Consider the following 26,767-nt stretch of genomic DNA (forward strand, 5'->3'; position numbering starts at 1 on the left):
GACAGCCTGCCAGGGCACCGCTGACGCTCTAACGGGGCTCCCGCCGTGAGCACCGTCAGCTGGGGCCGAGCCCAGCCGCGTGGCGGGGCGCCGGCCGTGGGAATCCCTCCACCGAGAATTAGGGACTGAAATGGCAGCACATGTCGGCCAGCGGGATCGCGGACAGCGGGTCCCGTCGAGCATCACTTCATCTTGCTCGTGCCAAGGTCTCGGGTCTGTGCCTGGAGCACAGGGCTGCAGATCAGATGTCTGGGTTTTGCAAAGCTGCCTGTCTCAGCAGCCCCTGCCTCTGCGGGGGAAACCCTCGTGCAGCCCCAAGCAGCTCTGCAGCGCTCGGGGACGCTGGGGACGCTAACATGGGACCCCCGCCGGACACAGCCGTCGGCAGGACTGGGGTGTCCGTGGGGCATTCTTGGGGCTGGTGGCTGCCAAGGCACATCTCCACCGAGCACCCACTGTCCTGCAGCCAGCTGGGACGGTCGTGGTTCTAGGGCGACCCTGGAAATCAAACCCCGGAGACATGAGCCTGACCCAATGTGTGTGAGGAGGGATCGGGAGGGAGCTCACCCCGGGGGGATCTGGGGTGACCGGGCAGGGAGGGGGTGTTTCAGCCGTGCATGGCTCTATCTGAGGCCGGCGGCTGCAGCTGAGCTCTGACAAACTCAGCTCTCGCAGCCGGGTGCCGCAGCTGTCTGGCAAGCAGGGAGGTGACGGCTCTTGCCATCAACCCGGGCCTTGCCCCAGCAGCCACCTGACGCAGGATTTCCCAGCCCCTCGTCCCCTGTTGTGACCGGACCCCACCATCCACCGGCCTTCCCCTGACCTCTGGTGCTGGAGCTGGGGCAGAAGCAGCGGAGCGTCCTCAACCTCCGGGCTCGCAGGTTGCGTTTATTGGCTACGAGATTTGATGGTCCCGCTGGGATGATGCGGGGATGCTGGCGGGGATGAAGGCTCCGAGATGCTGCAGGAGGGGCGGGGCCGGGACTGGCGAGGGGGGCGTGGCCCACCCGAGGGGCTCCGCCCCTCGGTGTGGGCCACGCCCCCCCCGCCGGTCCCCCCTCGCCCCGCCTCTCCCGCCACCGCCCGCAGCCGCCGCGGCCCCCACGCCCGCCCGCGTCCGTGGAGGATGGTGGCGGCCCGGGGCTCTGCCGCCCGCCGCGGAGCCCTGCTGCTTCTGCTCGCCGCCCTCGGGGCCTGCCGCCTCGCCCGTTCCGGTGAGTGCATCTCCGTGCCTGTGTGTGTCCCCCCACCCCACCCGGGCTCAGCATCCGTGGGTGCTCAGGCGTGGGAGGGGGCAGCGGGTCCTTCCTCGCACCGTGGACACCCCACCCCCACCCCACCGGGGAAGCTGCCGTGGGTTAGGGGCCTCTCAGCATCCTTCCCCTGCATCCCCACGGCAAGGTGGGAAAGGGCCCGTGGGCTCCCCACCCACCCACGCACCCCCAAAAGGGTTTTTCCCACCCCAGGCAGGCCCCGCAGCGCTCCCCGGGGACGGGCAGCGCAGCGCCATCGCCCTCCTGCCTGCAGCAGGCAGGGGCCCTGGCAGCGGGCGGCAGCGGCGCAGGGCTGGTCCCCGGCAGCGGTGTGGGGTGGCAGGAGGCACCCACGGGTGTGGGGCCTGATCCTGGAGCGGGGAGGGAGCACGGGCTTGTGGGAGCGGCCCTCGTGAAGCACCTTTACTGGGGAAAAAAAATTAATAAAAAAAGCAAACCTGAAAACAAACAACTAAAGCTGCTGTGGTGACTGAGCCATCTCAGGGAGCCGGAGCGCCTGTTCGCTCGCCCGCCCGGAGCCGCTCCTCGAGGGGAGCAGCAGGAGCAGCAGCAGCAGCAGCGTCGCCCCACGGGGCCGAATCGGTGATGGAGGCATTTCTCCTCTCTCCTGGGGCAGAAAAAACGCGTGGCTTTCATTTCCCTCCCAGCAGCACCGCCTTTGGCCTTCTTTTTGTTTCCTTAAGGGTTGTTTTGGGGGTTTAGGGTTTGGGTTTGTTTCTTTTTTTTTTTTAGTTTTGGGGTCTCGGTGAGCGCAGTTCCCCTCCCGGCGGGTCTGGCCCTGGACACGCGCCGTGTCCCCTCGCTCTGTGCCTGCTGCCAGGGTGCGCAGGGCCGCGATGGGCATAAACACCAACCCCTCCCAAAACCCCAACCGGCCCCGCACGTTGCTGCCTGCGGGGAAACCTGGGGGCTGCCCACCCCTGCCTGCACCGGCTGGAGGTGCGGTGTCCCTGCCTGCGGGACGGCCTGTCTGCGGGCAGGTGCTTTCCGCCTCGCTGGCCGCAGGAGCCGGGCAGCGCCTCCGTGCTCCCAGCATTGTTTGCGGATCCGATGTTGTTTTCCCTGCTCCAGCTCGCCGGAGGGGCGGACGCCAGGCAGGCAGCCTGCCGTCAGCCGAGGACGGTGTGGCCTCGCCACGCTCCTGCCTGCTCTGCGGGAGGGTGGGAAGGTGCAGGGGGTTTTTAAATCTCCCAGCGGTTCAAAACATCCGGGTCCTTCCATGCTGGGGGGCTGCAGGCGGAGGGGGGGGATGTTCCCGCGCTCTCCCTCTTCCCGCGTGTCGAGGCCAGGGTGGCCCAGCTAGGGGTACCGGTGACACAGGCTGCGACGGGAGGAGGGAGATGCGGGCGGCTCTGATGCAGCCACTGGTGATCCAGCATAATCTCCGCTGCCTCCGAATTTAAGGGGTTGGGGTGGGATAAGGTGGCCTGGAGGTGGCTGGGGAGGGACCCATCGAGGGGCTGCTCAGGGTGGCTGCGCCTGTGGGCTGTCGCGGCGGAGAGGTAGCAGAGTTTCCCCTTCCCAGCCCCGGGGGGCTGCCAGAGACGAGGCAAGTGCGAGGAGCCTCGCTCTGCTGGCAGCAGCCGGCTCCAGCGGCTGGGTCATCGCACACTCTCGGCACAAGCAGGGTTGGGATGAACAGCTCGGCCTCTTTCCCCCAAGCAAAGGCTGGGGACAGTTTCTTTGCGATGTTTCCAATCATGTTGTCATACTGCCTGGAAATGCTGACAGCAGCGTCCCGCTGCCGGGAGGTCGGGTTTGTGTGGCACGTGGTGGTGGGGAGCTCTGGGCTGGTTTCTCCTGGGGATGGCTGGGGTGCCTGGAGGAGCGTCCCCGGGATGGCTGGGCAGGGAAAGGAGTCACTGTCCTGTCCTCGCAGCCTTCCTTGCCGAGTGCGGCAGGGCAGGGGAAACGTTAGCCGTTTCTTTCTGTTTTATAATTTCCCTTCACAGGTGGATGGGGCAGAGCTCGGCTATCTCTGGGGATGGCTGCAAGGTGGAGGTGGCAGGGCCAGGGGCAGCTCCCACTCCGGGGCGTGCCGGTGAAGCTGGCTCCAGAGCTGGGGGAGAAGGTCCCGGACCACCATGCCCGCGTCCTCCTGCCTCTGCGGCTTCAGCAAAGCTTCCTCAAACGGGGGCTGGCATGTCTTGCTCCCCACCTTCATCTGCCAGTGCTGTGACCCAGAGGCGCCTGCAATAGATGCCATCTCCCGGGATGCAGTGGCACATGGCATGGTGACATCCTCATCTTGCCGAGGGCTTGATCTGAGCTGGAGGAAGGGCAGGAGCTGGCTTTGGCGGTGGTGCAGCCGGTGGTTTAGTTTCGGTTGATGCTCCTTAGTTGTCTTTTTTTCCCCCCGTCTCTATCCAGCGCACGCAGCTTCAGGCAGAAACGCTTCCTCGCGTGTTTTCTGGCAGCATTTCCTGGAGCGTTAGTGAGAGTCAGACTTCTCACCTCTTCTCGAGTAATTTGGTTGCCAAATTTCATCTATTATTATTATTATAAACAAAAAAGGATTTTCCAAATGGGAGGACAGGCGAGAACCTCTTTTTTTAATAACCGTGAAAACCCCAGCCCCGCTGCCGCAGCCAGCGCTTTGCATCAGGAACACCCGGAGAAGCTGTTCAGCAAAAAACGAGTGGTCCTTTCTAGTCCAAGTGACCCATTTGGCCACGGGTGAACTGCCGGCTCCTCGCTGCCTTTGCTCCTTGTGCCGCTCCTCAGGGATGCGTGTGGGAGCACGGATGCCGGTGCTGATACCAGCTGCCCCAGTGCTGCGGTAGCACGGGGACTTCCCAAGGTCCAGGGCTGGGCACAGCAAGGCAGGAGCCATCCCCTATGAAGTCCTCATGGCTCAGCCAGCGGTGGGATCGTCCATCTCTTGGCTTTTAATTTGCCTGCTTTGCAATCACCGCACTGGGGAGGGAGCCGTGGCGGGGTCAGGGTGCAGTGGCCTGTTCCTGGGACCGTCATCATCCTGACCGCTGCAGCTGGGGCAGCTCCAAGCCCCTCTTGGGAGCATCGCAGCAGTGCCTGGTGCTGCGCCCGTGGCACTCGCAAGGGCCTGGCTGCCCTGCCCAGCTTCCCAGGGCTCTGCCGGCCAGCGAGCAGGGGGTGGTCTCCAAGCCCGCCAACATCGCACAGGTCGGTGTACAGAAAGCAAGTATTTCCAGCCCTAGTTTTTTCTTGAGACACAGAAAGGTCGTCTGTGTCCCCCTGGTAGCGGTGGGCAATGGTGGGCAACGGTCCCGCTCCCGCTCAGCGACGTGCAGCCACCCCGTCCCTTCGAGCCCCGCTGCGGCTGCACGTCGGGGTCTCCTCTGCCACGCCGGTGTGGACCGAGCGTTTCCCGCGCAGCAGCTGGGGTGCCGCTGCCCTGAGAGCTGCGCGCTGCTCCCGCGTTTAATTTTCTGTGTGATTTTATTCTGGGAGATAACGTTCCCCCCCAGGTTCTCTGGGGTTACATTTGCTTGGCTGGCTCCCATTGTGAGAAATGAGCCCTCGTGGGTAGGCGAGGTGTGGGGGGAGCTGGGGACGTGGGGGGCATGGGGATCCCGCTGGGCTCTGCGGGTTGGCACCTGCGCCAGGGACCTGGGCAGGGCTCCGTCCGCAGGTGTGGGGAGGGGGAACGGATGGAAAGAGGCCCCCCATCTCCATGATCCCAGTTCCTGACGTGGTCAGCATCAAGGAAGAGTTTGTGGTTTATGGAAGAGATGTGGTGCAAGTCCCTCCTCTCCTTTCGCTGCAGCTTGCTGGGGAACCACAAACCCATGTGTGCCCACCCTGTGGGTGCGGGTGCAGGGAGAGCTGGAGCGCGGGGTGGCGAGACTGTGGTCCCGGAGCCTGGGAGATGCTGCAGTTATGCTGTGCGGGGATCCGCAATTTCCCTGGCAGCTCCAGGCGCAGGTTTGGGGTCTGCAGGCGGTCTCGAGGGTCTGGAGCAGGACCCTGGCCAAACCCTGGGGCTGCACTGCCCGGAGGGGGCTCGCTGGGGCTGCCGTGGCCCCACAGAGCCGCCCCCCTTCCCAGGGACCCCCTGCTGCCCAGGGGCGCCCGGGTCCTTCCCGCAGCACGAAGGGGAAGACGAGTCCAGGACGTTTGCCTGAAACGGCTCTTCTGGGCCATGGAGGTATTAAGGGAGGCAATCGGCTTAGCTCTGCATACGGCGGGGCGCTGGGGACAGGGGGGTTATGCGGATGCTGGAGACAGGAGGGGTGACAGCGTGATAGGGACACTGGTGACAGGGAGGTTGATGGTGCTGGGGACTAGAGGGGTGATGGGGATGTTGGGGACAGGAGGGGTGACAGGGTCACAGGGGTGCCAGGGACAGGAGGGGTGACAGTGTGGCAGGGGCGATGGGGACAGGAGGGGTCATGGGGTGGCCAGTGTGCTGGGGACAGGAGAGATATGGGGACACTGGGGACAGGAAGGTTGATGGGGGAGGCTTGGGACAAGAGGGGTGATGGGGATGTGGATAGGAATGGTGATGGGGGTGCCAGGGACAGGAGGGGTCATGGGGTGGCCTCTTCCCAGGTGCAAGGCGCTGGGTCCCCCGGCACTGGGGACAGGAGCTGCCATCGGTCCCATCCCTGCATTAATCCCATAAACACGGTGCCCTTGTGCTTCGTCCCCACGGGGGGCTCTGGGTCTGGTCCCCAATGGGTGCAGTGGCTGCCCCCCAAAACCCCCGGGCACGGCCCCAGCGCTGCTGCCAGTGCCAGGGCATCTCCCTCCCGTGTCTGGGCTTTGCTGACCACCGCTGCCGCAGGGGTGACCAGAGCACTGAATGGCGGCAGCAGGCCTGTAATTAGCCGCTTCGTGAGCTAACGCTAATTGCAACGGGAAGAAACTGGCCATTAAGTGCCTGGAGTGCGCTTTGAATTGGAGGAAGGAAGCGCAGCCGGAGCAGGTCCCCGTCCCTGCCGCTTCCCATCCCAGAGCACCGCGGTCTGGCAGCTGCTCACCCTAACCAGTGCACCCAGTGGCGTGTTGCTGGGGTCTCTCCTGCAGGGATGGAGGGGGGCAAAGCCTTTGCAGGAGGGAGGTTTGCTCTTTGGTGGGGGGAACCCATCGTTTCAGGCGGGTGACACATGAGGTGACACGTCAGCTGGCGGGGACCCTGGCTCGTCGTGGCACAGGGGCCCCCCAGGCTCCTGGCCCCTGTTCCCTTCCTACAGAAAGGAGATGGCGATAGAGGTGGAGGGCAAAAGGTGGGGAAGGCGCTGCGCTCGTGTGCACCCATAGCACCCATGGGTGGTGCCTGGGCTCGGCCTGGGATCAGCCGAGGAGCGCTCCTGGGGAGCCCGTGGCTCTTGCGTGCGGGAGGAGCGGCTTTGCCTCGGGGAGCTCATCGTCTCACATCTGTCGGGGATTATTTCCCAGCCGCCTGGTAAGCCGGCAGAGAGGGTGGCCCGGTAAGCTGCCGGTAACGTGACCCATCCTGCGGCCATAATTCTTGGCTTCCTGGCTGGAAAGGAGACAGTTTCTCTGAGCCGCAGGGGATAAAGCCCAAAAGAAATTTCTGGGTCCAGCTGTTTTGGCACTGTCTGCAGCCCTTTCCAGGAGCCCCGGGATGCAGCTCTGCATCCCATGGGCCCCCCATTTGCTGGGCTCTCTGCCCAGCGGGCACGATGTCCTGCAGGTTTTTATTGCCGGTGGCGGCTGAGTCAGTGTGGGTGCAGCCACGGGCACAGCCTGGGCAGGGTGGGGTGATGTGGCCCCTGCTTTTCCGCCTACCTCCCGCCTTGCATGTCCACCGGGACGCAGGCTGCCCGGCCGGGGGTCCCTGCTCGTGAGCCGTTGGAAAGCCATAAAGCTCAGCCCCTGTAGTCCCCAGGACCTGCCAATAAGTGGCCGTGTCTCCAGACCCCCATTTCAGGGTGACCAGCTGGTGGGAGCACCGAGGCCAGTGCCGGGCGTGGGTCAGACAGTGGGGGCAGGACGGACAGACTCTCCACCCCGAGCAAAGCCACCTGTGCTGCTGCTGCTGCCGCCTCCAAGCTGCCCGAGGGTGTTTAATCAGCAAAATCGTGCTGGAGCATCTTTACCAAAGGCTGCAAAATGTCTCCCGGCAGCGTGGGACGGCAGCGAGGTGTGGGAGGGCTTTGGCTTTGCAAAAGAGCATCTGGCCCCGGTGGCTGCAGCGGTGCTTCACCGGGGAGCTGCCGCTCCGGGGTTTTATTTCCAGCCCGGCAGTGGGAGCGTGCAGGAGTGCACGGCTGCTCGCAGATGGCTGAGCTGTGCCGGTGTGGCCGTGCTGGCCCTTGGCCTGGCAGCTCCTTGGGTGCTCAGCTGGGGGACGCGAGCTCGCCCCTCTCACCTCCCCGCCGGCAGCGATGGGTCTGCAGGGAGAGCTTGCCAGTAGCCGTGGCTCTGCTCTGCCACGGCTCAGCGGCAGGCGGGCGCCCTGGCAGGCCAGGCTCTGTGGGTGCTGCCATGCTGATCGGTCAGTGCCCGGCCAGTGCCAGCAGAGAGCTGGACCTGAGCCCTTCCCTCGAGGCTGCTCGAGGTGGGTCCGTGCTCAGAGCAGAGCTGTAAAACCCCCTGCACCACAGGGCACAGCCCACCCCGGTGCAGCCACAGCAGTGGTGCCAGGGCTGCCCATCCCTTGTGGTGCTGGCACAGTGAGGGTCCAGCACTGTGCCACGCTGTGCATCGGGATGTCCCAGAGCACTGTGGGGATGCGAGGAGGGAGCCGCTGTGCTGCGCACCCGGCATTAGCACACCCAGCATTAGCATGCCGTGCTCGCACAGGGCCGGCCCCGCTAACCTGCTCATGGCAGCGCCCTGCACCGTGGCCCTGACCGCTGGCTGTTTCGCCCGTCGCACCGCGCCAAACCTCAGAGCCCAGCCTGTAAAAAAGGAATTTAAAAAACCCCAACCCCTGCCCTCGCCCCAGCCCCGGCGAGCTCCAGGCAGGTACGAAGCCCATTGGTATTTGCTTGAGCAAAACCTGATAAACAAGACCGACAGTGGGTGGTTCGAGCTGCGAAGAACAGCGAGGTGCTTTTTGGCATGGGGTGGCATTGGGGACAGCCCAGGGTCCCTGGTACGGGTGGGTGCACATCCAGCCGAACTGGGGCCGGCGATGCAGAGCCAGCGGCAGGTTTGGGCAGGCAGAACCAGGGAAATGGCACATGGCATCTGGTTTTCCTTTTTCTTTCTTTTTTTTAATTATTTCTTCTCTTTCTGAATATCTGAGCCAAAGCACTTGGGGCTGGAGACAGCCCTGGCGCTGCAGGGTCACCCTGGCATGGCAGGGGATGCAGCATGTCCTGCTCCCGGCAGCAGCGCAGCCTCTGCGGGGCCGGAGCTGCCCTGAGCAGCTGGAAGGTGCCGGAGGCTGAGCTGAGGCCGGAGCCGCCAGCGCCCAGAGATGGCTGGGCTGGGGGACCAGGGGGTCTCGCTCGGCTCCGTGCCCCCCTCACCTGCCGCAGGCGAGGGGGCCACATCCTCTGCCGCCTCCCGGCTCTGCCTGGTCCCTGCCAGGGGCTGGAGCTGCGGTTTGCCAGAGCCATTTCCATCCGTCCGGGTGCCGTCTCCCCTTCCCGCAGCACCCATCAATCCAGCTCCTCTTCCCCTGGTGCGCCAGGCAGGTTGCCAGAGCGGGGAACAGGGATTTTTCTGGCTGGTTAAGGGGTTTGAGTAGCAATGACACAAAATCCTGCTCCCTCGGCCTGGCAGAGGGAGGCTGCCTGGTGCTCCCCCTTCCCCCAGCCCCGAATCGCAGGAGCAGCTTGAGATTTTGGGGTGCTTGTAGACGAGGTCTGCTCTAGAGCGGGGACGGACTCTGGGGTAACACCGGCGGTTGGGGAGGTGGAGTGTTCGGGGTTGCCGAGGGTTTGGCATCCCCCCCCCTCTGGGGAAGCCTGGCTCAGCCCCTCCTCACCCTCCGTTTCCCCCTTGGCATTGAACTTGGAGGAGGACAAGACTCTGGGAGCCCATCATGATGGCCTCAGGGGTGCAGCAGGCAGCTGCCCTCAGCATGGCTCCCGTCTCCTCCACCACGCAGCCCCGCTGCCTCTGCAGGCCCCTGCCCACCCCGCACTGGCTCCGTCTCTTCCCGACACTGGGTGCACACCACGCTGCCCACGCTGCCTGTACACCGGGGCTCCGCTGCAGGCAGCCATCCCCGCAGCGCCTGCCGGGGCTGGTTGCTCAAAAGCAGCCAGCAGTGGCATTTCAGCCAGGTGACTGCCCATGGTGGCATTTTCCATCATTCCTGGGTGGGGACGCTGCCGGCAAGACCATCCCTGCAGTGGGAGCACAGTGCAGCCGAGGTGTTTGCTGCGCAGGCAGGGCAGGCAGGGGGGATGCTGCCGGGGGTCCCTGCAGGGACACCCCTGTCCCCAGCCTGCAGCGCAGGGCTGCTGGTTCTGTCCCTGGGCCGTGACAAAAGCTGTGTTGGGACCATCTCTGCTGGCGTCCTTTCTCAGCTGGGCCGGACCTCGGCGCCTGCCTGGCTGAACCGGGAAAGCTGGAAGCTGAGCTGCGAGCCCTGGGTGGCCTTGGGGATGGGAAGTCCAGTGACACATGGCCTCGGCCTGGACAAAGCTGCCGAAGCAAAAAGCAAACAAGCACTTTCAGCCGCAAAGTGCTCTCCGGTGGGCTGGCACGTGCCGGTGCTGCCGCGGGGGGGGGGCGCCAGGCTGCATGGCCGCGGCCATGCCGTGTCCTCCATCCCCAGGAGCGGCGTGACGTGGCCAGTGTCCCCCGGCTCCCGGTTTGCCGGGAGCCCCGCTCTGCTGCCTCCGCGCGCGGGAGGGGTCTCCGTCTGCTGCATTTTCGGGGGCAGGAGCACAGCGGTGACGTGAGCGGCTGCAGGCAACGGCAGGGCTCCCGCGGGGGCTGCTGGAGCGGTGGCAGAGCCGCGCTGGCTGGGGCCGTGGTGCCAGCGGCTGTGCCCGGGGAGGGGGCATCGCTCCCGGGGGTACGGCCGTGCCCGAAGCCCGGCTCCCCTCCGCCTGCTTTCAGGTGCAAAGCAGCAGAGCAGGGGGGATGCAGCGGGGTCAGGGAGCCCGGCAGGGGTCAGGGCCACCAGCACAGGTTCCGTCGTCAGTGTGTGTCACCCGCAGTCGGTGTGTGCAGCGGGAGCGGTGCCAGGGCTTGGGCACCCGCCCAGGCGACCCCAAGCGTCCAGCCTGGCTTTTGCTGTATTATTGTGGCTGCTGGCAGTGGAGGCGGTGACCACCCCGCTGACCCCGGGGGCCATGTCCCTGGGCTCGGGGGGAGTGGGGCTGGGGCTTTCGGGTGTCTCAGCCCCCCCTGCTCCTGCCTGCTGCTGGGCAGGAGCATTGGCCCCTGCCCCGGGGAGGCTGCGGGGCAGAGGGAAGCAAGACCTCGTGGGCTGGGGTGCAGTGTGGGGCAGCACGCCCGCCTGCCTGCCCGCCTGCCTGCCCGCCTGCCTGCCCGGGGCTGGCTCCAGCCCTTCAGAGCCAGGAGCAATTTGCAGAGCCCGGAGGAGAGCCCCAGACGGTGCCAGCTCACAGCGGAAGCGCTGGGAGGGCAGGCAGGCTGCAGGCAGGCTGCAGGCAGGTCCCGCAGCAGGTCCCACGTCACCTGGCTGGAGGAGGAGGAGGAGTGACCTTGGAGTGGAGCTGGCAGACACCACGCCGCCGTGGGGCCTGGACTGCCGCCGCTGCCGCCGCTCCGCCATGCCCTTGGCCGTAGTCATCTCTCCAGCCGCAGCCATCCCTCCAGCCACAGCCGTGCGCCAGCATGTGGAGGCTCAACGTGGGAGCGGAGACCTGCACCCCTGTTCCGTGGGCACCCCGATATCGCCCCCCGCCTGTGCCCTTGCTGCTGTGCGGGGCTGGACCCCGCGGCCCTGCGTGGCCCGCGTGAGCTCCGTGCCCGCTTGTCCGCCGCAGCTGACGCCCAATGGGCTCTGCCAGCTCAGGCCGCTGGCGCTGGGGCCCCGTCAGCCAGGAGGCCGGGCGTTGGCGTTGCCAGTGCACGGAGCGAGCATAAGCACTCAGACCAGTGCTCAGCGCTAATTAATTACCCTCTTACGTTAACTTTTATCTCTCTATCTGCGGCAGTGACACAGTGGGGGCAGTTCCTGCCTTCCCAGCCACCCGGACGTCCTCCTCGTGTTATTGGTTTGGTTTTTCTTTTCACCTGTATGTTTTGGCACAAGTGTTGAAAAACAGCTTCACCCAGGGCCGTGGCTGCCAGCAGCTCTGTGCCCTGCCCAGCCACGGCGAGACGCTGCCGGACCCTATGGCATTCGGAGGGTTACAGCGGGCACCCCGCATTGTGGGTGCTCTTCAGGGTGCCCATGCAGCGATATCTGCTTGCTAACCACCGATTGATTACACATGGGGAGCTTAATTAGATCAGTGCCCGCCTGTCTCGCTCCTAATCCCAGCCCGTGACAGCTGGGCAAGCACAGCTCATTCCTCAAACAGAGATAACGACCTTTTATATATTCCAGGCTGGGGTTTATTTAACCGGTTGCTGGGCACTGGCTCGGGGCTGGCTCCCCCCGCCCCTCCTGCTGCTCCGAGGTGGCTCTGAGGGTCCCGCCAGGGGCTCTGGTGCTGGGTGGCCACAAGTGCCGGGCGGCCCGCGCCAGGGTGGCTTCCTCCCGCCAGTGAACTGCTTTCGGCAGCACCTGTTTTGGGGGGATGTGTTTCCATGGGTCCATGGCACAGGCGGGGGTCTCCAGTGCGTCCCCCAGCGCCCCGCAGGGATGTGGCATGTCCCCACCCCTGGGGCCGCACAGTACCGAAACCTCCTGCCCCTGAGCGGCTGTGGTTTGTGGCCATTTTGTGATTTTTAAACAAAGCGGCCTTGAGAGTGAGCCCGGGGCAGGCGAAGCGGGCGGCCGAGTCCAATTTCTGTACTTAAACACCCGATTATTTTGCTGTTAAGCGTGAATTCTCCCCCAGCCGCCTGGCCGAGCCCTGCACTGTCCCCAGGGAGCAAACCTGGCTCCTGCGGGCACGGGGGTCTCTGCCCCCCACCCCAAGCGAATCCCCTCCAGGCCGCTGTACCCGGGACGGGGTTCAGCCAACCCCAATTGCAGAGAAAACCCTGCCTGCATGAGAAACCGCTGCACCGAAGGCGGCTCTGCCCTCCTTTGGCACTGTCGGCCGGGGGGTGATGAACGCGCTGCCCCGTGGGGTCCAGTGGGGAGGGGTCCGGGCGCAGTCTGGGGGCCATTGGTAGTGGTTGCACCCTCCGGTGAGCAGTTTAATGGTGAAATGAGGCCGTGCAAAGGGGGATTTTTTGCGGGCGGCATCCCGCTTGGCATCCCATGCTTGTTGCTTTGGGGTGGCATCCCGCTCGGCACCTGCACCCTTGCTGGGGAGCAGAGCTGCCACAGCGGCCCTGGAGCTTTGTGTCCTGGTGGCTCCATTCTGCGCCAGGACTGTCCACCGTGCCGTGCCGGGGCACGGCAGCGGCTGCACCGCTCACCCCTGGTGTGCTGCAGAGATGGGGAAAGCCCCCAAAGTTGGGGTGCCCCTTCTCGTGGGGTGCTCAGTGCCGCGCTGCGCTGGGGCTGCCCCCGGTGCTGCCATCCCCCAGGGCACGGGGACGGGCAGACGGCGGGTGCTTTGCCCGCGGTGTCGGCGTGGGCGGCCGGGGACGGCTCAGGGAGCGTGGGACGGTGCTGGGAGCCGGCTCCTGCTGTGACTCATCGCCAGGCTGGGGGCGGCCAGGCCTGGCTCTGCTCCCGGTGAGGGCCCCACAGCGGTGCTCTCCTGCCTGCTGCTGCCTGCGGGAAAGGTGTGGGCATGGCCACGCACGGCAAGGTGAAGAGCAGGGCTAGGGCATGTGTGTACACCCCCCATCCAGCTGTGCACCCCCCCATCCAGCTGTGCACCCCCCCATCCACCTGTGCCAGCCCAGGACATGGGCACGCTGAGCGGTGCCCAGCTCCTCGCTGCCCCCAGCTCCTGAGGGAGGGACGTCTGTGTTCGTGCCGCGGCAGTGCCAGCAGTGTCACCGTCCCCGGCAGCGGCTCCTGCTGCTGTCACTGAAAGCCAGTGCAGGTGGGACCTGTGTGCTGGCCCTGCGTGTCCCTGTCCCAGCTGGTCACGGTTCCTCTCTCTATCTCCGCACATGGTTTGCCACCCTCACCTAGTCTCAGGGCTCGGCTTTGCGTAGGACCTGGGGACTTTGTGTCCCCCCAGGAGGTCCCACTGCCTTGAGCCAGGCTGGGGGAGGACCAGAGCTGCTCCTGGCCATGGCAGGCTGCCACGGCATCATGAGCACGGTGAGTCCAGATGAGGTCGGAGTGTGGGGGGCTTGTGCCTGTCCCCAGGTACCGGAGGGGTCCCCGGGTCCGACATGGAAACGGGATGCCCCGTAAAGCCACGAGGGAGGTTTGGGCCGTGGTATGTCACCGGGGAGGGCTGGGTCCCTCCATTTTTCCCTGTTGCAATGTCAAAGGGATGGAAACCAAAGCTGCCTGTGATGTCCTGTCACGGCTGAGCTGAGGCTCTGCAGGGGGTTGGTTTGGGATTTTTTAGGTTTGACAGCAACCACACAAGCATCGGTTTGTGTGGTTTGGATTTCAGCTGCCAGCCTGCTCGGCCACTGCCTGCATGGTGCAGGCGGCTGCTGGAGACCCTCGTCGCTGCCGGCTCTGTAGGATTCAGGATGCCCTGCAGCACCCTGGGGCTTGGGGCGTCCCGCAGGATGGTGACACCCTGGGGCTTGTGGTGTCCTGTGGGATGGCGGCACCCTGGGGCTTGGGGCGTCCCAGGGAATGGCAGCACCCTGGGGCTTGGGGCATCCCATGGGACAGTTGCACCCTGGGGCTCGGGGTCCCATGCAGGAGGGTGGGCACTGCCTGCTCTTGCCCACAGGCAGCAAACAGCCTTGCGCAGGTCATAAAATCATAGCATATCTCGAGTTGGAAGGGACCCATAAAGATCATCGAGTCCAACTCCCAGGTCCTTAGAGCCCGTACTTAAATTGCAGTCAGTAATGGCTTTGTGAAGGCAAAGGGGGGCAAGGGGCAGCTCCGGTGAAGCACATCTGCACCCATTAACTGCAGCAGGAGCTGCCCAGGGTGGCTGGGTCCCACACCACGTGGCCATGGACAGACCCGGGGGAGCATCTGACCCCTCTTCTCCTCCTGACCTGTTTTCTCCCGTCCCCGCAGCAGCGTCGTGTCCCCGGAGCCTGGACTGTGCCCTGCAGCGCCGGGAGTTCTGCCCGCCGGGGTCGGGCGCCTGCGGCCCCTGCCTGCCCCCCTTCCAGGAGGACGACCGTGGGCGATGTGTCCCGAAGCAGCTCTCACCCAGCGGTAGGTGCACCCACCCTGCAGCGGCCCCTTCTGCAACGCCCTGCCCTGCCTGCAAACCTGCCCGCAAACCTGCCCGCAAACCTGCCCCGCACCTTTGCAGCTCCAGGGGGTTCCCATGCCCTGGGGCAGTCCCCCGCCCCAGCAGCACCCCTGCGCCCTGTCCTTGGCTTCTCCTCTCTGTGGCAGCCATATCCCCGCAGGGACGGCAGCTCTGCTCCCTCTCACCCCAAGCCCCAGCTCGACACAGTTGTGAGGGGGTTTTGGGGCTGGCGGGGAGCGCGCGGACCCGACCCCGCTCCTTGTGCATACTCCTGCAGCCGCGCCGGCAACCGCATGTGCCGCTGGGCCCAGCCAGCACCCAGGGGTGCCCAGGGATGGGAGGGGGCCCAGGCGGCTGCCAGGGCACTCCGGGGTCTGCCTGGCTGCTCTGGGGCAGGGGCTTTTCAGAGTAGGGGACGTGGCCGCGCAGAGCCCCAGGCTTTGCAGGAGCAGGGTGGCAGCTTTCGGTGCACAGAGCTGTGACTCGTGCAGACCCAGTGGCCGAGGCAAACGGGTGCCTGTGGCCTCACCCGTCCCGGGGCTGAGCCATGCCAGTGTTTGGGATTTCAACACCTGGTTCCCATTGGTTTGAGACGTTGGGCTGTGGTTTGGGGCTGCCATCTCCTCCTCTGGTGATGCCCAGCATCCATGCTGGGAGGGCTGGAGTCGGCAGCACTGGGTAGGAGCCCTGCCTGGCTGCGTACGAGGGCACCGAGGGCGGCACCGGGTGTTATTCCCCAGCCCCTTTCCCACGGGAGCAGCGGGGCTGCGGCAGCCTGGATGGCTGCGCTGTGCCAGTGGGCAGAGATGGGCAGAGCACCCCGGGGAGCAGCAGCCCGTGGTCACCCGTGCCGCCCCGCACAGGGCTCTCCCACCCGCTGCTGCGATGTATGGAGGGTGCTCCGGGTGCAGCCACGGCACCTGCGCCCTGGCTCGGCCGCACGTCGGTGCTGGGGGCCGGGCACGGGCGTTTTTTAGGGTGACCCTCTGCTCTTCACGCGGCTTGGAAAGCTGTAGGCAGAGCTGTTTCTGTGCCCCCCACCTCGTGTTTTTTCTTGCCAATTCAATGAGCAGGTGAATTAAGACTGTAATTACGGCTCCACCCAATTATTTTTGCTTTAACTAAAGCGGAGTGGCCTCTGTGCAAGGGGAAGGAGCGGGGACCCAGCCGTGCCCTCGCATGCCACTGGGTTTCTCTGGGGACTGCCTGGGTGCAGGCTGGGGGCTCTCAAGCCCCTCTGAACCTCCTCCATGCCGCTGCAAAGGGCATCACCCAGCGTCTTCCTCCAGCCCACCCTTCTCTGCCTGTTTTTTGCTCCCGCTGCCCCCAAAACCCTCTTGCTAAAGCGGGGTTGGTTTTTCCCCGGCGGGCAGAGCCCGTGGTCCGTCCTGGAGCCCGGCTGCTGCCCGCGGTGGGCACCCCTGGCCCTGGCATGGGGCTGAGCTGGTGCTCGCTGGGCAGCGTCCCCACCGGCACAGCCCTTTGCCCCCACCCCAAGGCCTGGCGAGCTCCCGAAAACGCACAGGGTGGCTCGTCCTGTGGCGGGCGGTGCGGGCCAGGACAAGTGCTGGCTCGCTGGGCGGTGGCAGCCCCCCCTGCACCCGAGCTGCTGCCGGCATGGAGGGGCCGTCTGGGTTTTTGGGGGGTTGCTTTGTGTTCTGGCTCCTGTGTCTGGAGCACATTTGGGGTCCCGCTGGGGTGCAGCCAGAGCTGCCCTTTGCCCGCGGCTCAGCCCGTGCTTTGCAGAGGGTGGGCACATGGGGGATGGCAGAGCCCCTCGTGCCCTTCGTGCCATCAGCCTCCTGGCAGGGGGATCACCCCTTGAATCAGAGGGGAGATCCCCAAAGCGGGGCCCCGGCTCTGCACAGCCCTTTGGCTCTCGACTGACATGGGAGCGATGGCTGGGGGGGAGGAGAGAGGGGACGGCACAGGGATGGGGTCCAGGCTTGGTGCTCTGCAGCGAGCAGGGGTCCAACGGGCAGATGCCCCCTGCCACAGGCTCCACATCCACAGGTACCGAACAGCTTTAACAGTTGTTTGTGGTTTATTTTTTAATGTGAAGTCTTGGGAGTAAATTCCCCTCTCCGAAGGGCTGCACATGCGCCGGCATCTCCATAGCAACCCTGCTCCATGCCGGCTTTGGCAGGGAGATGCGGCCGCGGTAGCGTCCTCGCCCGGCTTCGGCTGAGAGATGTGGGACCGCGGTAGCATCCTTGCCCGGCTTCTCTGGGACCATGGTAGCATCCTCACCTGGCTTTGGCAGGGCGATGCAAGACCACCACCACTCTGAGAGGATGCTGAGAGGATGCCGGGAGGATGGAGACCATCCCAGGGTCTCTCCCAGCCCCGTCCTGTTGTCTCAAGCAATACCACCACCTTCTGGCAGCAAAAGTGTGGGTACAGGGGGAAAAAAAAAAAGGGGGGATCCCCCCCCAAATCCTCTATTTTAGCATGTGGGGGAGCAGTAGCATCCTGAGGATGCCCAGCTCCTTTTGGCAGGGAGGTACCAATTTATTTTCCATGGGTGCTTTTTTTATCCTCGGTTTGGCAGCAGCACCCAGCTGCCCGGTGCAAGCCGGGGAGCCTGCGAGGCTGCAGAGGGGCTGCGATAGCTGCATTTGGAGGGGGGATGCACTGCAAACGGGGGGGCTGCTGCAGCTCAAGGATGCCTAACCCTTTAAAGGGGCTGCCCACACAGCTGCTCTGCTGCGTGGGCAGCCCCTTTAAAGGGTTAGGCATCCTTGAGCTGCTTGTGACAGCCGGTGAAGCTGATCCTGGGATCCCGGCTGCCACCGGCTGCCACCGTGCTCGCCGCCGCGCCGTCCCCGCGATTGGTTGTGGCTCCTGGCAGGAGCGTGGGCAGCAGCCGGGGCTTCTCTCCTCCAGTGTGCCTGTGCAGGCAGGCAGGCGCCGAGAGCAGCTTTTTGGGGTAAAAAGCAGCGTTTTGAGGTCTCGGGAGGGCGATGCACGTGAGCGGCGTGTTCCTGCCATTGGTGACGGCATGCGTGGGTGTCTCGGCGTACCCGGCGCAGCACCAGCACGGAGGTGAGATGGGATGCGCGGGACCTCAAGATGTGGTGCATCCCGCAGCCGCTTCAGCCGGGCGGGCAGCCGGCTGCCTGCACCTCGCTGGTGCTGCCTGCACCTTGCTGGTGCTGCCTGCACAGGGTTCTGAGTCCCCAAAATGCTGCCAGCACCAGGGTGCTGCGTGCCGTTCGGATGTGCCGTGATGGGTTAGCATGATGTGGTTTGGGCTGGTGGGTCCCATCCCTGCTCCTGCTCGACTCCACCGGCACAGACCTGGGGCTGAGCCCCACTGGGCTGCGGGAAGCACTTTGGGAAGAGGGGGAAAAAAGGGGTCCCAGCTTGTGGACCTGGGGGTTCCCCCTCCCTGCTTGCTGTGCTGCCAGCAGCCAGGAGGGCATCAGCCATCATGGGGCAGGACTATAGAAATAAGTGGATTTGTAGGAATTTTGTGCCCTCCTGTGGAGACTGTCAACATCAGGTTTCCTCTGCCCGAGGCAGGAGCCACACATGTCCCTTCTTGCTCCCTGCTGACCCCAAACCCATCATGGTGACTGGTGAGATCCCTGTGTGCATCCCAGGGTCGAGCCCTGGACACCCCGGGGAGGGGAAAGCCCCACGGAGGGGCCGCACAGGGAGAGCGGCTGGGCCGGGCTGGCTGCTGTGTGCCAGCCTGGCCCTGCCCTCCCTGCTGCATGCAGGCGGGGGACCTACCATGAGAGGGCACCCGTGCCCTCTGCAAGCCCTGGGCAAGCCCTGTGTACACCCTGCCTGCCCTGTGCATACCCTGCATGCCCGCTGTGCATGCCCTGTGCAAGCCCTGTGTGCGCCCTGCGTGCTCCCTGCCTGCCCTGTGCATACCCTGCATGCCCGCTGTGCACGCCCTGCGCATACCCTGCGTGCACCCTGCATGCCCTGTGCATACCCTGCGCGCACCCTGCATGCCCTGTGCATACCTTGTGTGCACGCTGTGTGCCCTGTGCAAGCCCTGTGTGCACCCTGCATGCCCTGCGCATACCCTGTGTGCACCCTGTGCATACCTTGCATGCACCCTGTGCCAGCCCAGCACGCCCAACTCTCTGCAGCAGGGCTGGGGGGGCCTCTGGGAGCCCCCATCTCTGCTCCTCCTGCAGCAAGAGCCAGGGCCTGGGGCAGCTGGGCAGGAATCAGGGGTCAGCCCCGGGCCCCTGTTCCCTGGCAAGCAGCCCTGGGCCCGCGTTTCACCGCAGCATTTCACCGTAGCGTTTCACCTGCCTGCGGTGCCTGGCAGGAACCAGCCGTCAGTGCCAGGCTGCTTCTGCCCTGCAAATGTTGTGGGGTGGCAGATGTGGCATCCCCGGGGGAAATCACAGCTGCTGAACAAAACGGGTGCGGGGATTTTTAGCCGCTGAAAGGGAACTTGGCGATAAAGCTGGTTAATGCAGGTGAGCAGCACGGCCCCGGCACTGCCGGCAATGCCGGGAACCACAAACGGCAGAGCTGCCTTGGTTTTCCTTGTGCCGCTTCGCACAGCGGGAGGCTCAGAGTGACCTGGGAGCTGCTCTTGCTGGTTTTCCAGGTTTTTGGTTTTTTTTTTCCTTTTCCAGCCATGTCACATTTGTCCTCCTGAAGCCTCGGCTGCGTCTGGCCACGGCTGAGGGGTGTCGGGGCAGGGCCAGGCCAGGCGCCCCGTTGGTGGCAGCACCAAGGCAGCCCGGTTCCCCCAGGCCTGACGGTGACAGCATGGGCAGGGCTGTCCCCTAGGTCCCCTGGGAATGGGGACAGGCCTTTCCCTGAGCACAGTGGGGAGCCAGAGCCGGGCTGTCCCCATCCCGGCACAGGGCTGTCCCCACAGGGCGCAGGGCTGTCCCCATCCCGGGCGCAGGGCTGTCACGCTCAGTCCCATGCCAGCTCCCCTGCCCGTCGGGAGAGCCTGGCCCCGTGCCGGCACCTTGGCACCACAGCACTCGCCCGTCGGTGGTGGCACAGCCCCAAACCTGGCACCGCGGGGCCGTGGCGCTGCTTTGCAAATCACTTTGGGGGTGGAAATAATGGGGTGCAAAGAGCCGGGGAAGGCCAGGGCTTGTGGGGTGCTCTGGCTCCTGCCAAGGACGGGAGGCTGAGGGGCGGTTCGGGAAGCCAGGGGACACAGGGGACGTGGGGACAGTGGCTCTTTATGCACTTATTTAAAGCAAGAGTCTCCCCCTTTTAAACTGGTTTTTGGCTTGTGTGGCTCTGAGTCACAGAGCGGCTGAGTGGCCTTTGTGCCCAGCTCCGGAGGGAACTGGGGTTTATTTCCAAACACCAGGAGCGAGGACAGATTCCAGAGGAGCCGTAATTGTTATAACCTTGAATTATCCGGGAAGCGAGCTGCCGGTACCACCTCGCCTTTGTATGTCTTGATTTACCCTCCAGGGCTTCCCGCTGGGGACAGCCTGAATACGGCAGCGCCGGGGCAGAGGGAGCAGGGATGGGGACTGGGACATCTCCTGCCTTTGAAGTTGAGTTTAATCCTGTTAAAAGCAGAGTGGTGAGCGTCGGAGCTTGACTCCGCTCGGCGAGCCTGAGGACAGCAGCTCTACTCCTGCTCCGCGCTGTCACCCCATGGGTGGGCACCCCCAGGCTGGGGTGGGGGTCCTGCCCCTGCCCCATGCCACAGGGGCACCCGGCCCTTTGTGGGTCCCTGGCATGGACCGTGCTGGGGCAGCCACCCAGGAAATGCCCAGCCACCCCTGGCGAGACAGGATGGTCCTCGCTGCGTGGGGCACCCCGACCCCCTCCCCAAAGGGGCCGCATCCTGCCGGGTGCTGGGCAGAAACTGGCCCCTCAGCTGGAGCGAGGGTTCCCGCCAGCTCCTGGACAGCCCCGGATGAGCCCTGCTCTGGGGTGGCTCCAGTCCCCTGGGCCGTACAGGACAATTTGGGGTGAAAATCAGCGTTCAGGTGTCCCCTGCCTGCTCCGCTGCGGCTCTGCAATTTGCCCTGCCAGAGCTGCCCCTCGCACCCCGCAGCGGCGGGGCACCCGTGGGGCCTCTCCTGCTCCAGCTCGTGTCCCTCCTCGCCCCTCGCTGCATGGGCCCGGGTGCAGGGACACGGGGGTCCTGAGCGGGTGCTGGCAGCCTCCCACTCCTATGGGGCTCTGCAGCGGCTCTGGCATGGGGGCACTGTTGCTCCTGCAGCCTCCAACGTTTGTGGGGTGAAAAGCATCCCAAAAGCAGCAAGGACACGTGCAGATCGCAGGTCTTGGCTTTGGGACCGCCGGGGAGCCGGAGGGCTGCATCCGAGTGGGCTTGGACTCCAAACAAGCATTTGCTCGTGCTGGGACATGAGCCCCTTCTCGGGAGGATGCTGGGTCCGGCCCTGGGGCTGGGTGCACAGCCGCATCCTGGGGTGCCCGTCTCACCTCACTCTCTCCTGGCGCAGGGCGGACGTCCGTTCCCAGCTTGGAAGAAGAAATCGATCTTCTGGCAGATGTGCTGGCCAGGCAAGAGGCTCCTCGCCCCCACCCACTGCGGGATGGCAAGCCCAGGAGTAAGTGCCTGCTTCCCCGCTCCCAGCGCTCTCTGCGGCGATGCCAGGCACCCCGCAGCAGCCAGACCCTGCACCCCAGGCTGGTTTGCCCTCCAGTGCTGCCCGGGCACTGCTCTGCTCACGGCTCTGCCTTCTCCCGCAGCCACCCTGGTCCCTGCCAGCGGCAAACAGCACGTGGCCAGCAGGCTGAGAGAGGGGCTTCTGCAGCGGGGTCCCGCCGGCAGCGAGGCAGCCGCCACCCTCCCCACCTCCACCAGCGCCGCGGTCCAGAAGTACCCGGTGGAGGCATCCCCCATCCCTTCCAATGACGACGTGGTGCTTGGTGAGGCCCTGGGGACAGGCAGCTGGTGGGAAGGGGCTTCACGTCCTTGCCGGGGAGGCGTGGGCCGGTGGCACCATGCCACCGGGCTCACCCGCTGTCCCTCTGTGTCCCGCTCCACCTCTGCAGGGCTGATCGTGGTGTGCACAGTGGCCGGGATCTCGGCGCTGATCGTGGCTGCGGTCTGCTGGTGCAGGTGAGCCGGGGGCTGCCGGTGCCAGCCAGTCCCTCAGTGTCCCTGTGCCCACGGGAGCTTGTTCCTGTGCTTCCCGGGCATGTGGCGGGGTTTGGAGGAGAGGCAATAGCTGTCCTTCCCAGTCCCCTGCAGGTACAGTGTCTGCCAGTCGGGGCTGGAGGACGGTGGTGGGACACCCCCGTGCCAGGCACAGGCTCCTGGGAGCGGTGGCACCTGGTTTGGGCATCACTGTGGCGCTGGGTGCTGACATCCCCAGCACGTCGGTGCCTCGCGCCCAGGCCCCGCGGGATGGAGGTGGCTGTGCCTGGGGGTGCCACCCGTCGTGGGTGCCATCGCAGGGAACAGGGATGTGGGTGGGAGGGCTGAGCCCCCCCAGTGGTTGCTGGCTCCCGTATGGAGTCATCCAGGCCGGTGGCTCCTGCCGACTGCTCTCCTCTCCCCGGGCAGGCTGCAGAAGGAGGTCAGGCTGGCACAGAAAGCGGACTACTCGGCACAGCGAGCGGCCAGCCCCCTGCCCCATGACAAGATCTCGGTAAGGCGCCCGCGTCCCTCATTGCAGGTGTTTGGCACTGGGGCCAGGCGTGTGCTCTGCTTGAGGGGCTTCCGACACGGTGGGGGACACCCACCAGCTGGGCTGGGGCTCTCTGGAGCCTGGCCTCCATGCCTGTCCTTGCTCTCTCCGCAGCCCGGGGACAAGACGCTGGCTCAGAGCGCCCAGATGTACCACTACCAGCACCAAAAGCAGCAGATGCTCTCCATGGAGAAGTAAGCAGCCCTGGGAGCAGAGCCGGTCGCTGGTCCATGCCCTGCCATTAACTGGGGTGCCATTAATCATCCCCCTGGGCTTCACCCCCTCTCTGCATCCTTTCCCCCCAGGCATAAAGAGGAGCCCAAGCTGCCGGACTCAGCATCGTCCGACGAGGAGAATGAGGATGGAGACTTCACCGTGTACGAGTGTCCCGGGCTGGCTCCGGTACGGCGGGCACCGGGCGGGACCCTGTGCGTGTGGGGTGGGATCCAACCCATGCCTGGGATGCGCAGTTCCTTGTGAGGAGCCTTTGAAACACATCCTTCATCAAACCCTGAGATGATCCAACCCCTCTGCTTCCCCCATGTGCCTTGGCCAGGTCACACTGGAGCTCTCCAGTGGGCAGGAGCGGGTGCCCCGGTATGGGTGCCCCAGCATGGGGCCGTGCCCTGGGGAGCGCTGCCCTGGGCCCCAGGAGCCCGCGCAGCCCTTGGCAGACCCAACCCCGCCGTCCCTGCGGTGTGAGGGACGTGGTCACCTCAGGCTGTTGGGCACCAGGACCAGGAGCTCGTCCTGGTGCCTCCTCAGCACCCAGCCCGGGGACCTGTGACCCCTCAAAGCCAGGGGGGACTTTCCTGGCTGGCAGGGGACCCCGGGGAAGGGCAGCTCCTAACAGCCCTGGGTACAAAGAGCACAAAGGGGCCCAAAAGGAGCCTTTCACATGGTAATGGCTGCGGAGCCTGGCCATCAGGGCCCAGATTAAGGGTCATCATTAGGTCTTTACAGGCCCATTAAAGGGCACTTGATGGCAGGCAGGCAGTCTGGGCAAGGAACCCCATTCTTGCCAGCCAGGCTGGGGGTCCTGTCCTGGGGTCCCCAGTCTGGGCGAGGAACCCCATTCCTGCCAGCCAGGCTGGGGGTCCCCTCCTGGGGTCCCCAGTCTGGGCGAGGAACCCCATTCCTGCCAGCCGGGCTGGGGGTCCCCTCCTGGGGTCCCCAGTCTGGGCGAGGAACCCCATTCCTGCCAGCCGGGCTGGGGGTCCCCTCCTGAGGTCCCCAGCCAGGCTGAGGGTCCCATCCCATCCGGAACCATGGGTTTTACACACCAGCAGCCCATCCCAGCATCCCCGGCTGCTCCTGCTGGGGAGGCAGCGCCTTTCCAGGGGTGACGGCGGGGTCCTGGTGTGTGTCACCCCATCCCAGCCCACAAGGTCCCCCCATCCTCCCTCCTCCCCACTGGGCTGGGGTTCAGACTCAAACCCCTTGGGACAGGGCAGCTCAAACCCCAGCTGGTTTCTGACCTCCTGCCTTTTCCTTCCCCGCCATCCCGCTCCCTCCGCCGCCGCAGACCGGAGAAATGGAAGTGAGGAACCCGCTGTTTGACGACTCCTCCTTACACCCCTCGAACCCCAAGTCGCACCAGTAACACCCCTCCTCTCCTCCGCCCGAGCTCGCTACAGACTCTATGCCCAACGCCAAAGCCCGGCGGGGCGGCCGTGCCGGAGGGGCACCCACAGCCGGGCGAAGGGGCGCAGACCCCACTCTGCCAGACTGTTCGACACCTGCCCAATAAACACCCACTAACAGCTATGGGATGGGGGGATCGCCCCCATTTCCAGCGTCCTTGTCCTCTTTGCTGCTCTGATCGTGTCCCTGCCTTGCCCTTCGCTGACCACTCTCGGGGACACACCGGCCCCACGGGGCGGGCGGCCGCTGCCTTGGCACAGAACCAGGGGGGCCACAGCGCTGTCTCTTTGCATTTGGCTTTGAGGAGGGGGCTGCTGCCCCGGCTGCAGCTGGGCTAATGCAACAGCAGCTGGGAAAGGGCTGGAGAGGGGATGGGAGAGCGGGAGAGGGGCCGGGGGGCCTGGGCATGCTCCTGTCTGCAGGGGAAGGCGTCAGGGCTGCCAGCCTGCGCGGAGCCCCTCGGCCAGGGACGGAGACTTGCCCCGGCGTGGGTGGCATTGCTGGTGCCTGGTCTGTCCCCTACTCTCCAGCCCGGGCAGCCCCCAGCAGCCAAGGGCAGGAGCAGGAGCAGACTCGGGCAGGCGCTGGCATCGCTCCCCGGGATGCACCTTTGGATGCTGCCCTGCGCAGTGCCCGGCCGGGAGCAGAGGCTCTGCCCCGGCCCCTGCACTGGCTCCATCCCCTTCTGGGGGTGCTGGGCCTCAGAGGCCCTGGGGCGCAGACGGTCCCAGTGCCACTGTGCCCTGGGATCCCATGCCGGGCTGTGCCAGCAGATGATTTCGTCGCAGCAGCCCTGGGTGCTGGCTGGACTCTCACCCCGGGCCTCCATGGGGTGAAGGCTCAGAAAAGGCTCAGGGTTTTGGTTTTTAAGCCTGTGTGGCCATGGGGGAGGAAGGAGCAAGACTGGTGGGGGCTCGGGAGTCCGGGAGGGGTAGCCAAGGCCCGGTGGCTTTGCTGCGCTGCTTCTCTGCCCCACGGAGCCCATGCCCTTTGCAGCATCCCTGCAGACCCCAGCCCGGCGCTCTGTCCGAGCGTCCCTCCGGGGCAGGGCACAGTCTCTGCTGCTCCATCCCAGGCACCTCCTGGGCTCCAGAGACCCCTGCACCCCTCCGCTGCCCGTGTCTGCATCTGGGCTCGCCAGCCCCCACCGACAGGTCCTTGCTCAGAGCCCAGCGCCATTACCCAGAGCCCCCCAGTGCGTTGGCCGTGACCCCACCAGCATAAGGCCCGGGACAAGTTTTGGGTTGCTTTTCACAGACGTGGCTTCACATCTAGACCCTGGTGTGGACTGTCACAGCCACAGGTGACCTGTTGCATGCAGGTGGTGTCTTGCACGGGGTGGCCTCTTGCATGCATGGGAGATTGCACGCTCAGGAGCCATTGCATGCTCAGGAGCCGTTGCATGTGCAGGCAGGCACAGGCAGGGCAGGCAGCAGCGGCAGGGCCCTGTGCCGGTGAGCAGTGGTGGTGTGGGAACGTCCCCAGCAGGGTCGCTGGCAGAGGCCATCACTGCACAGATCCTTTCCCCGCACCCTGCTCCCTTACCCGTGGGCTGCTGCCCTTCTCCCCGCGCCCCTTGTTGTTGTATGGATTGTAGTTCTTTTAAAAGGAGATTTTATTAAACGACCATGTTTGAGACCCATGCGAGTGTGTGGTGTGGGGCCAGGCTCCCCGCTGCAGGGCCCTGGGCTCGGAGCACTCCTCTCGGGAGCGGGGTGGGATGGGGGGGGACGGGGAGGGAGGGTGCTGCGCGTCCCCCATCCCAAAACCTTCCCTGAGGAATGGCGAGAGCAGCTGTCCTGCTCCTGCAGCTGGAGCAGCCTCCAAACCCTTCCCAAGGGTTTTCCCGGACCCGCCAAGAACCAGAGTTTATTTTCTTGCTTCTCGGCGCTTGCCAGGAGAGGTTTCCCCAGGGAAGGGTTGGGTGGGAGCCCCCGGCCCTGCCTGCCCGCACCCAGCCCTGCAGCACCCAGCGCCCACCCGCCCCCATCACCCCTTGCCCCCAGGGCCGGGCCCTTCGCACCTCGGCGGGGCCGGCAGATAAGGGCTATCGTGTCCCCCCATTGTGTGGAGCCTGAGCTCCACTCCCAGCCCTTTGATCACGCCAGCCCCCCATCAGGCTGATACAATCTCGTCTCCTCCTGGTTTCGGCAGCCTGGAGGGTGGGTGCTGACTCACCGCCAAAGCGCCCGGGCATCTTCGGGGGGACGTTCATGGGTGGCCCTGGGGTCTCCAGGGCGGGCAGCATCACACCCCAAATCACCCAGGACCACCCCAAGGCTCATCCCTGGGGAAACCCAGCCTTGCACCCTCTTCTCCCAGGTCCCCAAATTCCTTTGCTCTCGGAGCCCAGCAGCCTCTCAGAGCACACCCAGGCTTTGGGGGAAGCTGTACCCTTGGGGAAAAGCCGGCCGCTCCTCCGGGGAGGACCCCCTGGCTCAGGACCCCCCGGGAAGTCGTGTCCCCACCGCGCGTCAGGGCACGGACGAGTCATTTGTCCCGGGACGCCACGTCTGTGCCGCAGGCAGCCCAGGGCAGCCCGGGGCCGGGTGCGGGGTCTGTGCTCAGCCCCAGCCTGTCCGTGCCTCAGTTTCCCCAGCTGTAAAACAGCAGGGAGGAGCGGCTGGCGTGTTCAGGCACTGTGGTGATGGGGGCGATATACCCAAATTCACCCCGGGCTCTCTAATGCAGAGGCCGTTTTAATGAGGGGACAGATCTGGACCACACCATCCTCCAGGACTTTCGTCTCAGCCGGGTTTGGAAGCAGCCGCCCTCCATCCCGTCCACCCAGCCAAGTAAACCACCATGCCGTGGAGGAGTGTCGGCATTCCTCCCAGGGATGGGGCTTCTGCAGCTGAACCCACCGCCCAGCCCTCCTCGGACGGACCTGGGGTGGAGAGTGTGGCCGGCTCCTGCCCGTGGGACCCCA

At 65.3% G+C, this 26,767-nt stretch overlaps 1 protein-coding gene across 3 annotated transcripts; it reads left to right on the plus strand.

Annotated features, from left to right (window-relative positions):
- Nucleotides 1-1,086: 1,086 nt before the first annotated feature.
- On the plus strand, nucleotides 1,087-25,451 carry NPDC1 (neural proliferation, differentiation and control 1). 3 transcript variants are annotated; one of them, XM_082327295.1, is made up of 9 exons: nucleotides 1,087-1,214; nucleotides 14,392-14,535; nucleotides 21,001-21,108; nucleotides 21,251-21,430; nucleotides 21,557-21,623; nucleotides 22,071-22,155; nucleotides 22,309-22,388; nucleotides 22,500-22,596; nucleotides 23,720-25,451. In XM_082327295.1, exons 1-9 carry the CDS (start codon nucleotides 1,127-1,129, stop codon nucleotides 23,795-23,797), a joined length of 927 nt encoding a protein of 308 aa, XP_082183421.1. In that variant the 5' UTR covers nucleotides 1,087-1,126; the 3' UTR covers nucleotides 23,798-25,451. The 3 variants fall into 3 exon arrangements, with proteins under 3 accessions (XP_082183421.1, XP_082183419.1, XP_082183420.1); XM_082327293.1 differs by having other exon boundaries at nucleotides 22,071-22,388; XM_082327294.1 differs by having other exon boundaries at nucleotides 1,111-1,214; nucleotides 14,395-14,535; nucleotides 22,071-22,388.
- The last annotated feature ends 1,316 nt before the right edge of the window (nucleotides 25,452-26,767 follow it).

This window comes from Platalea leucorodia, assembly GCF_965183815.1.
Source record: "Platalea leucorodia genome assembly, chromosome: 15".
NCBI classification, from domain to species: Eukaryota; Metazoa; Chordata; class Aves; order Pelecaniformes; family Threskiornithidae; genus Platalea; species Platalea leucorodia.

Bases quoted from the DNA above. Each gene is read 5' to 3' on its own strand.
- NPDC1 (XM_082327293.1), top strand. From the start codon at position 1,127: ATGGTGGCGGCCCGGGGCTCTGCCGCCCGCCGCGGAGCCCTGCTGCTT. The intron at 1,215-14,391 runs GTGAGTGCATCT...CCGTCCCCGCAG, and splicing joins CTGCCGCCTCGCCCGTTCCG to CAGCGTCGTGTCCCCGGAGC. The intron at 21,109-21,250 runs GTAAGTGCCTGC...CTTCTCCCGCAG, and splicing joins GCGGGATGGCAAGCCCAGGA to CCACCCTGGTCCCTGCCAGC.